At 29.0% G+C, this 13,105-nt stretch overlaps 1 protein-coding gene across 1 annotated transcript in view; it reads right to left on the reverse strand.

Annotated features, from left to right (window-relative positions):
• LOC107444081 (atrophin-1) overlaps nucleotides 1–13,105 on the reverse strand; it is a 65,926-nt gene that overhangs the window by 42,234 nt on the left and 10,587 nt on the right. Inside the window, exon 3 of the mRNA XM_071187021.1 lies at nucleotides 9,968–10,232. Coding sequence (XP_071043122.1) covers nucleotides 9,968–10,232 — 265 coding nt within the window. The remainder of the gene's footprint in view (nucleotides 1–9,967; nucleotides 10,233–13,105) is intronic.

A 13,105-nucleotide genomic window follows, 5' to 3' on the forward strand; every position in this document is an offset into this window, starting at 1 on the left:
CCAAGTTTACATTAAGTTGTTAACATTTTTGGAACAGGGAAAATTAAAAAAAAAATTATGACTTTTGGCAAGAAAGGTGTTATTAAATATTATAATATTTTAGGGATCTGGCAATCATGCCAATAACAACACTCAATCAATTAGTGCCTATGCTTCTAGGTTGTTCAGTAAATGTAATCAGAAAACAGGTCCCATGATATAGGCTATCATATATCCCATTAACCCTAGGAGCAAATAATTAAAGGAATATCAATAAACAATTGCTAGCTAAATATCAATGAACATTTCAAAGGGCATAGATATATAGAGAAACAAAAATGGAATATAAATAAGCATTTTCAAAAGAGTTGCTAGTAATTTGCATAAACTTTCATTTTGTTACAACTGTTCAAAGTAAAGACTTCATTTGTTTCTCTGTGTTCTCTTTATATTCTGTACAACAGTAGTCATTACTAATAAACACAGATTAGCAGCGAAAAAAAGAGAATATAGCTGCTACATAAGAATATACAATTTCACAAATGTAATAAAATTTGAAGGATACAATCACTATCACTAAAATGCCATTTAAGCTAATAAATGTTTAGTTGAAGCAAACTTCACATCATCATGGAGAATTCAGATGTAAATCATCACAGCCTTCATTCGTCTTAGTTGGCGAACCAGTTATTTCACCTGAAATATTTATCTTAGCTGCAGAGCAGTTTGTTTTGGCTTTTCTTAGCATTTTCTTATTTCTAGCCAAAGCTTCCTGAAATTAAAAGAGGCCAATCAAACCAGTATTTAATTATACCAACTGCTTGGAATAGAAAATTTCAAACTTTTTCTAGAATTTTTCTTCACAAATATTCCCCCCCCCCCTTTAACGGCAGATACTGAATTTTCGTTCTTTACCTTGGAAGATGCCGGAAGTGTTGCTCATTTAACATTACCCAGTGGGCACCTGTGAACCTAGGTCACGAAGGCGAGCAACACTACGCATGCCATACAGCCACAAATACCCGTTAATAGGGTGGGCCACATTCACACATCACACACAGCAGGGACAACACATAGAGAGAAACATCCATGCCCAGAGCTGGATTCGAGCCTGCAGCCATTGGCTTCACATTCAGACACGCTAACCGCTTGGCCACCTGGCCGGCTCTTCACAAATATGTAAGGTATGGTTAAAGTTTAAAAAAAAAATTTAAACTTTAAAATTAATTTTTTCTTAGACGAAAATACCTGATGATTATAATTTTTTTGCTCTTGAAGTAAAATAAAAATTTCAAAAATCACTTTTCAAATGGGACATTGATTATATGGTCAGACTTTGCTATGGTAAACTGGCATAGAAACTAACAATAACATGACCATAAACGATGAATCACTACATCTAAATCTTTTAAAAAAGAATTTTTAAGCATATTGCAGTAGCATACTTGGAAAAAGTGATTGCTATAGTACATATTGTGATTAAAGTAGTATTAAGAAACAAAATATATATTGAGTCCCACTACAACGAATTTCTAAGTGTAATGAGATTTTAACTGGAGTATTAAATAACATTTCAAATATTTTCCATATTACAAAGGGTAGTCTCCTGATGATGTAGTTTTTTAACTTTAATGTTTTCCATTTTCGTCAATGATTGGAATTTTTTTGATATTTAATTTCCTGACAAAGAATCTCTCGCTCAAATGGAATTTTTAACTTTAGCATTAAAGAACATACAAAATATTTTCCAAATAGCAAAGTGGTCGTCCCCTTTTACAGAATTTTTGAATATTGGTTTGTTCAATTTTGTTACCTAAGTAATTTTTTAGATGCCCGGTGGTTGAATGGTAGCGCCCCATGCCACAGGTTTTGGGTTCGATCCTTGGGCCAGGCAAGGTAGACTCAGCCTTTCACCCCTTCAGTGGGTCGATAAATGAGTACCAAGCATGCTTGGGAACTAAACACTGGGGGTTTCACGTTCAGCTGACCACCTAACCGGAACATCTGCTTCTGCACCCCAGAGCCCAAGGTCAAGAAAAGTGAGATGGGCACAGTAGGCCTTGGCCCTCTATGGGCTGTTGCGCCACTGAGTTTAGTTTAGTTTAGTAATTTTTTAGAAGTTTATCGTTTTCATTTACAACATTTTTGAAGAAAGTTTAATTTAAAAGTTGGAATTTCTGTGTACCCTCCCATATGTCTGCTTTTGTAACCAATCACATTATTCAATTTAGAGAAATGATCTCATTTAAAACACTCCTTTATGTCTCTTTCTTCCTTTTTAAATTAAAAATCACAATTATATACTTTTGAACAAATTACATTGACTAAAAATTTTGTTATATTTATTTAAATATCTTACAGAAAAGAAATCTGAGTCCACTATAAACAAACGACCAATTTTTTAGCTGTTCACTATAGGTGCATGAATAACGATAATGAAAAGTTCGAAAAATATTTTATTTAAATTTTTTTTAAACTTTTTTTCTTCATTTTGAATTATTTTTATCATATTTCAGTTTTTATAATTTTTTTGTCAATTACTGGTTTTACAACATTTTTCATTATTTTCCATTGGAAAAGAAATCCAGCAAAGATTTCGTTTCAAAGAAGAAGCGTTTTTTTTTTAGCAGCCATATATCCTTTATTCTTTTTAAAAAAAATCAACTGAACTGGATCAACATTATTTTGACGTTCTAGCCAATTCATTGCAATATCTAATGAATTGCTTGCTTCTATATGAGAAGGTCCACTGCCTTGAACTTGATCACCTACTTCTTCCTTTTCGTCCGTAGAGTTCGGATTTTCATTCAAAATTTCAGCAACAATTTCATCATTTTCATCCAAAAGATCTACTGGTTCAGAAACTTCAGTTTCATTTGTTTTCTGGTTAAGAATTTTATTCCAAGATTTAAGATTCCAAGCACTGTAATCTTTAACCATAAGTGACAACTACCCATTGCCCAATTATAGAACTTCAGCACTTATCTATTCATAAACTCCTTCTGTATTCCAACCATTGTAGACTATCAAAATGAAGCTCGCACTCTTGGAAGATAATTTCAGGTGTAAAGAGCTATGTAGATTTAACTGTATCACAATACATGTATGTATGGCTACAATAAGAAAACTGCTAAAAAGGTTGTAAATTAAATATGGTCTTAAGATGTAGGGGATATTATCTATTCTTCTTAATTTAAAAAAATTGTCAATAGGTTAAAAAGTATTCTAAACCTTAAAAAAAAAAAANCCATGCTTCCAGAAAAAAAAAAAAAAAAAAAAAAACGAATTCAGACACAGTTAGGATAATTGGACGTTCGGATAATAAGGGTTCGGATAATCGGCGCTCTACTGAATAAGTGAAATATAATTCCATTGTAAAAATCAAAACAACCACATCCTCTTCATAGAATTGGTAATTAACAGAACTAAGAAAAAATTTGTGACAAAGGAAACAATGCTACAATGCAAGAAAATAATAAAGTAACAAAATGTGGATCTGCAATATTTTCCTTGAATTTATTTTCACACATGTTTTTGCTGTCTGTAATGGGAAATATTCTAAAAATAAAATTTTTTTAGCAGCGAAGTCTAGTATTTTGAAATAAATTATAAAATGACATTGCATGGTTATTGCCATTTTTGTTTTTTAAGTTACTGCCATTTTTGTTTTTTTAGTTACTAAATGTATACAGCAGCTAAATTTAATTTCATGCTCCTTGTAGAATCAGTGATCTATATAACAATTTTATATAATATATTTCTATCTTGGTTTGCGTAATGGATGCATGGCATATGTTAAACAAAAGAAAAAAAAAATTCTATTGCAATAAAAACAATTGCGACAAATAAAAGTCAAATCTTTTACAGAATAAATTATTTTCTGTTAACATTGTCTTTTGATTTTGCATATTTATTGAAGTCTACTAAATATGCTTCTGTAGCCATTGCATGATCAGTGTTTTCACTACAGCGCGAGAACGCGAGAATCTCGCATATTTCTTAATATTCTCGCTTAAAAAAATGATTACCGCGAGAAATTCGCGCATTCTATAAACCAATTTCAAAATTCGCGAATTTCTCGCATTTGGAAAAAAATTTCTCATTTGCGCCATTTAGAATAAAATCCGCTTCACATTTCCTCCTGGATCTTTTATTATTTTCAACATTTGCCCCATTATCTAGCTTCCCTATTTACCAGTATTGTTCAGAACCTTTAAGATCAACAGAACACCATCCTTCCGAACCACGGAACCTCTTTCAGAACGCATTTCTCTNGGCCTTGGCCCTCTATGGGCTGTTGCACCACTGAGTTTAGTAATTTTTTAGAAGTTTATCTTTTTCATTTACGACATTTTTGAAGAAAGTTTAATTTAAAAGTTGGAATTTCTGTGCTATGTCTGCTTTTGTAACCAATCACATAATTCAATTCAGAGAAATGATCTCATTTAAAACACTCCTTTATGTCTCTTTCTTCCTTTTTAAATTAAAAATCACAATTATATACTTTTGAACAAATTACATTGACTAAATATTTTGTTATATTTATTTAAATATCTTACAGAAAAGAAATCTGAGTCCACTATAAACAAATGACCAATATCTTAGCTGTTCACTATAGGTGCATGAAACATTAGTTAAGGAACAATTGGGAAGGAATCTGAGTCCACTATAAAACGACCAATATCTTAGCTGTTCACTATAGGTGCATGAAACATTAGTTAAAGAACAATTGGGAAGGAATCTGAGTCTACTATAAACAAACGACGAACATCTTAGCTGTTCACTATAGGTACATGAAACATTAGTTAAAGAACAATTGGGAAGGAGTAACTAAAAATGCTCAATATAGCCAAATATTTATTAAGTGGGTTTTGAACATTCATATCTCAGGTTCATTATAGTGGTGTTAGACTGTATAAAAAAGAAGTCAGCATTTTATGTGACAGTTTTTTTCCGTTATTTAACAAAATCGTCTAGATGTTACAATCAAAACAACCACATCCTTTTAATAAAATTTGTGACTAAGAAAACTATATAAAAATTTGTGAAACAATGCTATAATACACAAAAATAATTGAGTAACAAAATGTGGATTTGCAATATTTTCCTTGAATTTATTTTCACACATGTTTTTGCTGTCAGTAATAGGAAATATTCCAAAAATAAAATTTTTTTGGCAGTGAAGTCTAGTGTTTTGAAATAAATTATTAAAGGACATTGCATGGTTACTGCCATTTTTGCTTTTTAAGTTACTAAATGTATACACAGGGGTGATTGTGAGCCCAAGCCAAAATTCCGGAAAATTTATTAAGTTTAAAAAAAAAGTTTAAATTGAAAAAAATTTAAACAAGTTTATTTTTCCTTTTTCTCAATATTTCTTAGTTTACTTAAAATATATTTACAATTTTACACACGCCTATACCATTTATACATACCTATGATGACCTGGAGAAGTTATTAAAATTTACAAATATGTCTTTTTTTCTTGAGTTTATGATTAGAACAACTATTTACTGATAAAAAATGAATATTCATCATGATTATAAGCTTATAAAGTATCTCTCTGGATCTCCTTTACAAACAAATAAAATAAACTGGGTTTTTAAGTTCCACCTTTGAAAATTTGATTTCCGGAAACTTCTGTGATCAATGATTTTTTTAAACGTCCGGACCTTCAATCTCCAGAAACTTCCAGATCACTGTTAGCGAAAAATCTGGAAATCCAGTTTTTTTCCGGAGAACTATCAGCCCTGTATACAGCAGCTAAATTTAATTTCATGCTCCTTGTAGAATCAGTGATTTATATAACATTTTTATATAATATATTTCTATCTTGGTTTGTGTAATGGATGCATAGCATATGTAAAACAAAAGAAAAAAAAAACTATTTGCAAGAAAACAATTGCGACAGACAAAAGTAAAATCTTTTACAGAATAAATTATTTTCTGTTAACATTGTCTTTTGATTTTGCATATTTACTGAAGTCTACTAAATATGCTTCTGCAGCTATTGCATGATATTTCTTAGACAGCAAGAAAACTAATTTGAATAGAAATTTTTTTTATGTTATTCCTAATGTCATGCTTTAAACACAATGAGAAAAAAATTAATATAATATAAAGAAAAAGAAATGCAATATTTTCGCATTGCTACAAGTATGAAATTTGTTTTGAACAATAACTTAATCTCATAAAATAACTTCTAAATAATTTATATAAGATTATAAGTTAGTATATAACATAATATATGCATAAATGTTGAATTCAGGCTTGTGATTCCAGTAAAATTTATACTTTTGAAACTTGCTTTTTAATCAAATATGTTCTAATTAAGGTTGTTTGAATGTTTACAAATCTTAACATTAGTGCATTTCACATTTTTTTAATTGTATTGAAGTGTATGAATAAAGCATAAAAAGTCGAAGCCTTTTTAGCTTTTGAGTTATAATTTTGAAAAATTTAAGCAAAAAAATTTGATAAAATTGAATTTTTCTATTCAAAATTTTACAAAATTCCAGAAAGAGGGGAAAGAAAAAAGAAAATGTTTAGAACTAAATTTTAAAAAAAAGCAAACAATGTGGGACTGATTTTCTAATTCTGTATAACATATAAGAAAAATGTTTCTCAATTTATAAAATAAACAATAAATTAATAACTTTTAAATTTTCAGTAATTTTCTCAGTTATTCAATCAATTAATTCAGTTTTTAAAGAAGTTAATAATAGTAATAAGTTCATTTTTAGCTTTTGAATTGTAATTTTCAAAATTTTACTAAATTCAAGAAATAGGAAAGAAAAGGAAATAATTTTTATAATTCAACTAAAAAGAAGAAAAAAAGCTAACAGCGTGGGACTGATGATTTCCTAATTCCATATAACACATATGAAAAAAGTTTTTAAATTATTAAAATAAATTCATAAATATTTATCATAATCAAGTTATTACTTGGAATGAGTCGATTAGTGAGGTTTGAGTTTTGGACTCAATAATTGTACACATAGTGGACTAATATTATTTTGAACAAAAATAATTTAAACACGCAATGATTTTTTCTAAAATTTCTCATGTTAAAAATTCAATACTGATTTGAATCTTTTCCTATTTTTAAGTTAACAAGCCTAGTGTAGAAGCTATTATAACATTCTCCCAATGTCTAAAAATTTTTTTTCTTTAAAAAAATTCAAAAAAATTAAGTTTTTAAAGGAAATTAAGGAAAAACTATAAAAAGATAAAAAAGAAAATATGGAACATTAGTAATTGAATGTTTAGATAATAAAATGGAAATTTTTTCAATTAATATTGATTACCGCATTGCAACCAAATAAAATGATGAAGAAAAGAAATAAAAGCACATTATTTGATTATAAATATATAAGAGACAACTTTTCTCTTCATGAAATATCATTCATCACGAACAAGCAATTAGTTAAAAAAAATTAAATAGGTTTCTTTTTTGCATATTTGTTATGAAAAAAAAAATCACATTATAATGTACAGCATGTAAATTTGCTTGCAAAAGTGAAAAGAAAACTTACTGATGAATATAAAGTTCAGATCATAAATGTTAATAGAGATAACAAAAATCTTAATAAAATAAAATCAAATCTTTCCAATCTGAACATATTTTCTGATCAATCATAAAACATTGAGTTTTTTTCACTCAAGTAATTATAATTTAATAAAAATATTAAACATTATGAAGATGTAATAGTTGGAAAAAATTCAAAAGGATATTTTGATTTTTATAGAGAATAATTTATATTTACTTGCATATTTAAAAAATTATCCCATTATTATGCATAATGTAAAAGTGCTAGTAAAACTGAAATTTTTTTTTTCTTCTATGTTTGAGGTTTAGCATATCTAAATAACAATTTTACAATTAATAAAATCATGCTAGAGAAAAATGCATAATAAAGAGTGTTAAAAATAATATCCCACTATCATGTTTAGGATATAACAGAATTTTTCTGTACATGAATTATTTAAGATTAATTAATAAATATCCAAAAATTTTAAAACAAACTAGCTTTTGTATCACAAATATTCTTTAATCTGGAAAAGCAAATAACAAGCAAAATTTTTTTTGTGTCATAATACAGAAACTGAGTTTTCGGTTGACTGTTGAATTCTTGAGCGGAGGGTGATGAATTTTGTGATTGAGTTGTAGTCGAACTTTGTTGAGCAGAGGTACACTGTACATAAAATGGCATGACCTTTTGTCCACATAGCCAGCAAGTAATGTCTCGAACATCGTCAGTAGCAGAGTTATATTTACGTTGTTGTTCAATGTGCCAATTGGAGGTTTTTGACCGAGACTTGGGTACTGAAAAAAAAAAATTTTGTGGACTGGTGTGACATATTCTCGTGTCTGAAACTTCGAATGGCATCGAGTGTAGCAGCTCTCAATAAATCTTGAACAGTAATCAAATTCTGGGTGGCAAAGGCAATCTGCCATTTTTCTTCTGTAATATCACCAATTGTCATAGAAATAAGATCAGTTTGTGCATAGTAAACAGAGCTTTTTCAAGAAGAGCATCTTTGGTATGAATACAATCAACCAAACTTTCATTATTTTTAAACTTACGTACGCTCTGATGAGCTAAAAATTCTTCCATTGTAATGTGATCTTTAAATCTAGAAGTGAGGGTGATTTTCCCGGCAGTTCAATCATTATAAGTTTTACCTCATGTAAGTTTTCAATTGTTTGCAGATCTGGAGTGGCACAAAACAGCATTAGTGATCATCAGACAAATTATCAAGTGTCGCGATTCTATCCACTACTTTTATACATTCAGAAGCAGTCAATGATATTGCCTTCAAACATTAAAATGGAATATACGGTATTGTTAGTGGAAATAATTTGGATGATATTTGGTTGACTTACTTGTTTCTCTAATAATTGTTTTGAGTCTCTATAAATGTAGCAAGAATTGTCACAATATTAGAATCTGTTTGTGGTAGAGGAGGTGAAGAGGTACATAGAGAAAAATGTTGACTGTTTAAAAGTTCCACTTGTTTCTGCAGTAATTCAATTTTAGTCTATAATTCTGTGCAAATCCAGGCAGTTTTTTTTTTTGGAATTATGAGTGTTACCATTTGGAGATTGCATACTATGAGTTAAAAAGATCGCCTTAAGTTCTATCATATGTTCTTTTAATATTATCATTCACAATATGTGATATCAAGTCATTTTTATTTTGAGTGAGCGAAAGAATTCTCAAACACTAGATGACAGTAAAATGGGCCAATGGTTTCACATTCAAGGTGTTCAAAACATTATTCACGTCTGTTGATATTCTGGTGAGAAACAGTGCAGTGAGAGGAGTCTGCTTTGCAACATCTATTTCGAGAAGCTTGGCGCACTGAAGCAAATTTTCTTCAGTGAAATGCAATTTTTCGTCAAAATCGGATTACCTGGGCAAGTTGTAGTCCAATGAGGAATTCTTTTTATTTGCTTTAACTGTTAAAATTTCATCAGAAAAATTTAAAATATAGAGATGGAATGACAATATTCAAAGATGAAAACTTTGAAAGATTCTTTCAAAAACGACTGAGCCATATAAGAAAGTCCGATAACAAAGAATCTAATTCAGGGGAAATTTAATTCAGAAGTGAGAAGATATTAATAAAAAAACATTATAATTATAAATAACAAACAAATAATATACAAGAAATATCAATTGGAAGTTGGAAGATTAAGTCTTTTTTAAGCCAAACTACATGTCTTTTGATTTTAAATACCAAAATAAGAAGACTTAGTACAATTTATGCATCACAAATTTTACTTTTTACTTTGAGTCTTAATCTTTTTGTTTGGAATTTTTCCCTGCTCGAAAATACCTTAATTGTGTTTAAAATTAAATGCTATTTGGAACAGACCATCATAAAGTAGCTAACAATTATAAAGTAACAAAAAGCTTTTTCGTAAAAAATAAATAATGATTAATATACACACCGGGAAATACATATGAATAAGTGAAATTACCTTAAGAACATCGGAAGGAATATAAACCTTCTTCCTATATTCCTCTAAAGTGGCATCCAAATTTTCAACTCTTTTGCGTAATCGACTGTTTTTTCCTTTTAAGCATCGTATCTTTTTATTCTGCTGTTCTACAAGTTTATTTGCTATCTTTAATCCCAAATGGAATTCATCAGTAGAGTAAGTGACACTATCTTTAAAATCTCCCAAATAGCTAATTCTTCTTCTTTTCGATCCACGCTCTTTGCCCTTCTGTTTATCAAGTGATCTAAAGAATATGCAAAAGAAAAATCAATAAAAATAAAAATAAGAGAGCAAAACTTTCTTAAAAATTGAATATCAAAATAATCTGAATTTAATTTTATATTAAATATCAAAACATTCAACAAAAAACAGGTGAAAAAAATGTTACATTAAATAAATGTATATTATTGATTAATTAGTAAAATATTTAACAGGAAAAACTGCTAATTTTTGAAAGAAAAATTTTGAGAAAAATCTTTGGCTCTCTTTAAGAGAATAACGTAAGGAAAATTCTTTACAAAAAATATGACAAATTCGGTGGGACCGACATTGTGAGAACTATTAAAGCATCACGCATTAGGTGGCTGGGCCACCTCTTCAGAAATTCTGATGCCGTCCCTGCCAAAAAAGTGACTTTTTCCACAATTGAAGTGACGAGACGTAGGAGACGACCACCTACAAGATGGATAGACGACGTTGAAAAGGACCTCAAACTACTGGGATTCAGCCGATGGCGGGCCATCGCACCGGACAGGGCCAGATGGAGGAAAATCTGTGAGTCAGCCTTGGCCCGTGAAAGGCTGTTGCACTTATGAAGAAGAAGAAGTATAATTAACACTAGAAAGACTGAAAATTGCAGTATACCTAAAGTGGCCAGTTTGGTCCTTCCCAAAACTTTTGAGTGTAAATCGAACATCCAAAATTTTAAAGTATAATAATAATTAATTCAATAAAAACTTATTATAGACTTGATCATCAAAATTCTGTGGTATTTCATTAAATTCCATTAACAAAAATATTTCAATAAACAGAACACTGGCTTTTCAGTACATATTAGTTAGTTTTTTAAGTAATTGAGTTTCCTTTTTATTTATAAATAATAATTACTGATGAGTTAAAATAATTTTGCTTTTTTATTGAAACTGGAGTAACTTATACATACTTCATTCACTTCAAGTGGACCTTATACACAAAACTAACAGAGGATATGGAATATCTACCAAAAAACTTAAGGGGCAACCAATCATAATGAAGTAAAGATAGGTAAAATTGTTTTTATTTTCCTATAAAAAGAACTTTGAAATCTGTGTGATTAGTATTAAAAAAAAAAAAACATTTTATACATTTTTCTTCAAAATAAATATTTTTAAAAAAAAAAAATATATTTTTGAAAGTTTTTGACTAATTATTAATTATATTTTAGTTTTTCAAAAAATATAGCTTAATCAGTAGAACTTTTTGCAATATGCACTAGAATTTTAAAAAATATGAACTCAAAAGTTTCAATCAGTCACTTTGTTTCACAAAATAATTAAAATAAATAAATGAAAAAAAAAGAAGCTCTTGCAGTTTTATTTCTGCTTCATTATTAAACTACAGGTAGAAATAAATATAATTTAAAAACCTATTAAACTTTCAACTGATTTATAGCTAAAAATATAGATAAAAGCTCTTAAAATTGTCTGTGCTTTTCAATAATTAGCATGGATCAAAAGTCTTCATTTTTTTGTAAGCAGCACGTTATTGCACAATTCGAACAAAAGTCTCGCATAAATTGAGAGAGAACGTTTAAAAGGTTCAGTCTATCAAGGTGCAGAAATGATCAGAATGTCAAACTACCAATGTGGTTCATTCATTAAAGCAAATAATCCCGCTGTTTAAACCCAATCAATTTCATGCATCATTATCATATAAATATTTTACAAAGTTTGTCCACCTGAAACATGTTCTGAGGTGAATAACTCTGTGCCATGGGGGAAATAATATCAGACATAACACAAGTACCTCCTCATAATAAAAATATTACATACAAAAGAAAAATGTAATACAATTTTGTATACAAAAATATCTAAAAAATTATAAAAATACTAAGGCAAAAAAAAATTAATCATTGAAATTGTTTCGTTTAAATTTATGTGATAATTAATACTCACTTTTTAGCATTTCGAATTTAACATATAGACATAGAGTAGAAGGCACACAAAAATAAACGAAATACCCTCAATAACTTCTGATCTTATGAATTTGTCATTATTTTTAAAAAAGTCATATTTTTAAAATTCAATATCTCAGGAGTTATTTGAACGATTTCACTCATATTTTGTATTAAAATTGTTTTCTTTTAAATGATGTAAAAAATTGTATTTCTTACAATTTCAAAGTTTTTCGATAATTTTTAACTAAAATACTAAAAAATAATAGATATCTACTAAAAGTTATTTTTTTGCATGGAATTAACTTTTCGTAAACAAATTTTTGTGCAATAATTTTGCATTTCAATTGAAAAGTGCCAGAGATATAGCGAAATACGCAAAAAGTAAAATTAATATTAAGGTGTCCAAGCTTTGGTCCACTCTCTTGACCAAACTACTGGGACCATATTTCCCAGATTGAGACTACCCCTTACATTATCACAGTTAGAAATCTGAGTCTGTTGGAAGAAAAGTATGTTTATTCAGAGAAGATATGTTCGGGTGTTCAATTTTGTAACTTAAAATATCTTCTGCACTAATAAATGAGCATATTTGAGGTAATCCAAATCAGTCTTTAAAATTGAGTCCCAGGGTGTGAAGATCCGATTGGAAGTTATTCAGGGTAAACCATTTTTTATTTTGCCCACAATGCATCAGAACCAGAACCTACAATTAGTAGCTGTAAATTATATAATTTATATAAAGTTGTAAACAATTCAGAAACACACAAATTAAAAAGAGAGTTGTCTTAGTATTATAGATAAAAAAAAAGCTGACGTTTCTGAGGCACATAATATAAGAATGAATTATTTCATAGCAGGGTTGGGTTTTTGACATGACAGTGGTAAAAACCGTCAAAAACCTACTGTTTTCTTTAATTTATGGCATATAGCGGACAATATATTATAATTTTAAAGTTTTCAAA

This window comes from Parasteatoda tepidariorum, chromosome 10 (assembly GCF_043381705.1).
Source record: "Parasteatoda tepidariorum isolate YZ-2023 chromosome 10, CAS_Ptep_4.0, whole genome shotgun sequence".
Lineage (NCBI taxonomy): Eukaryota > Metazoa > Arthropoda > Arachnida > Araneae > Theridiidae > Parasteatoda > Parasteatoda tepidariorum.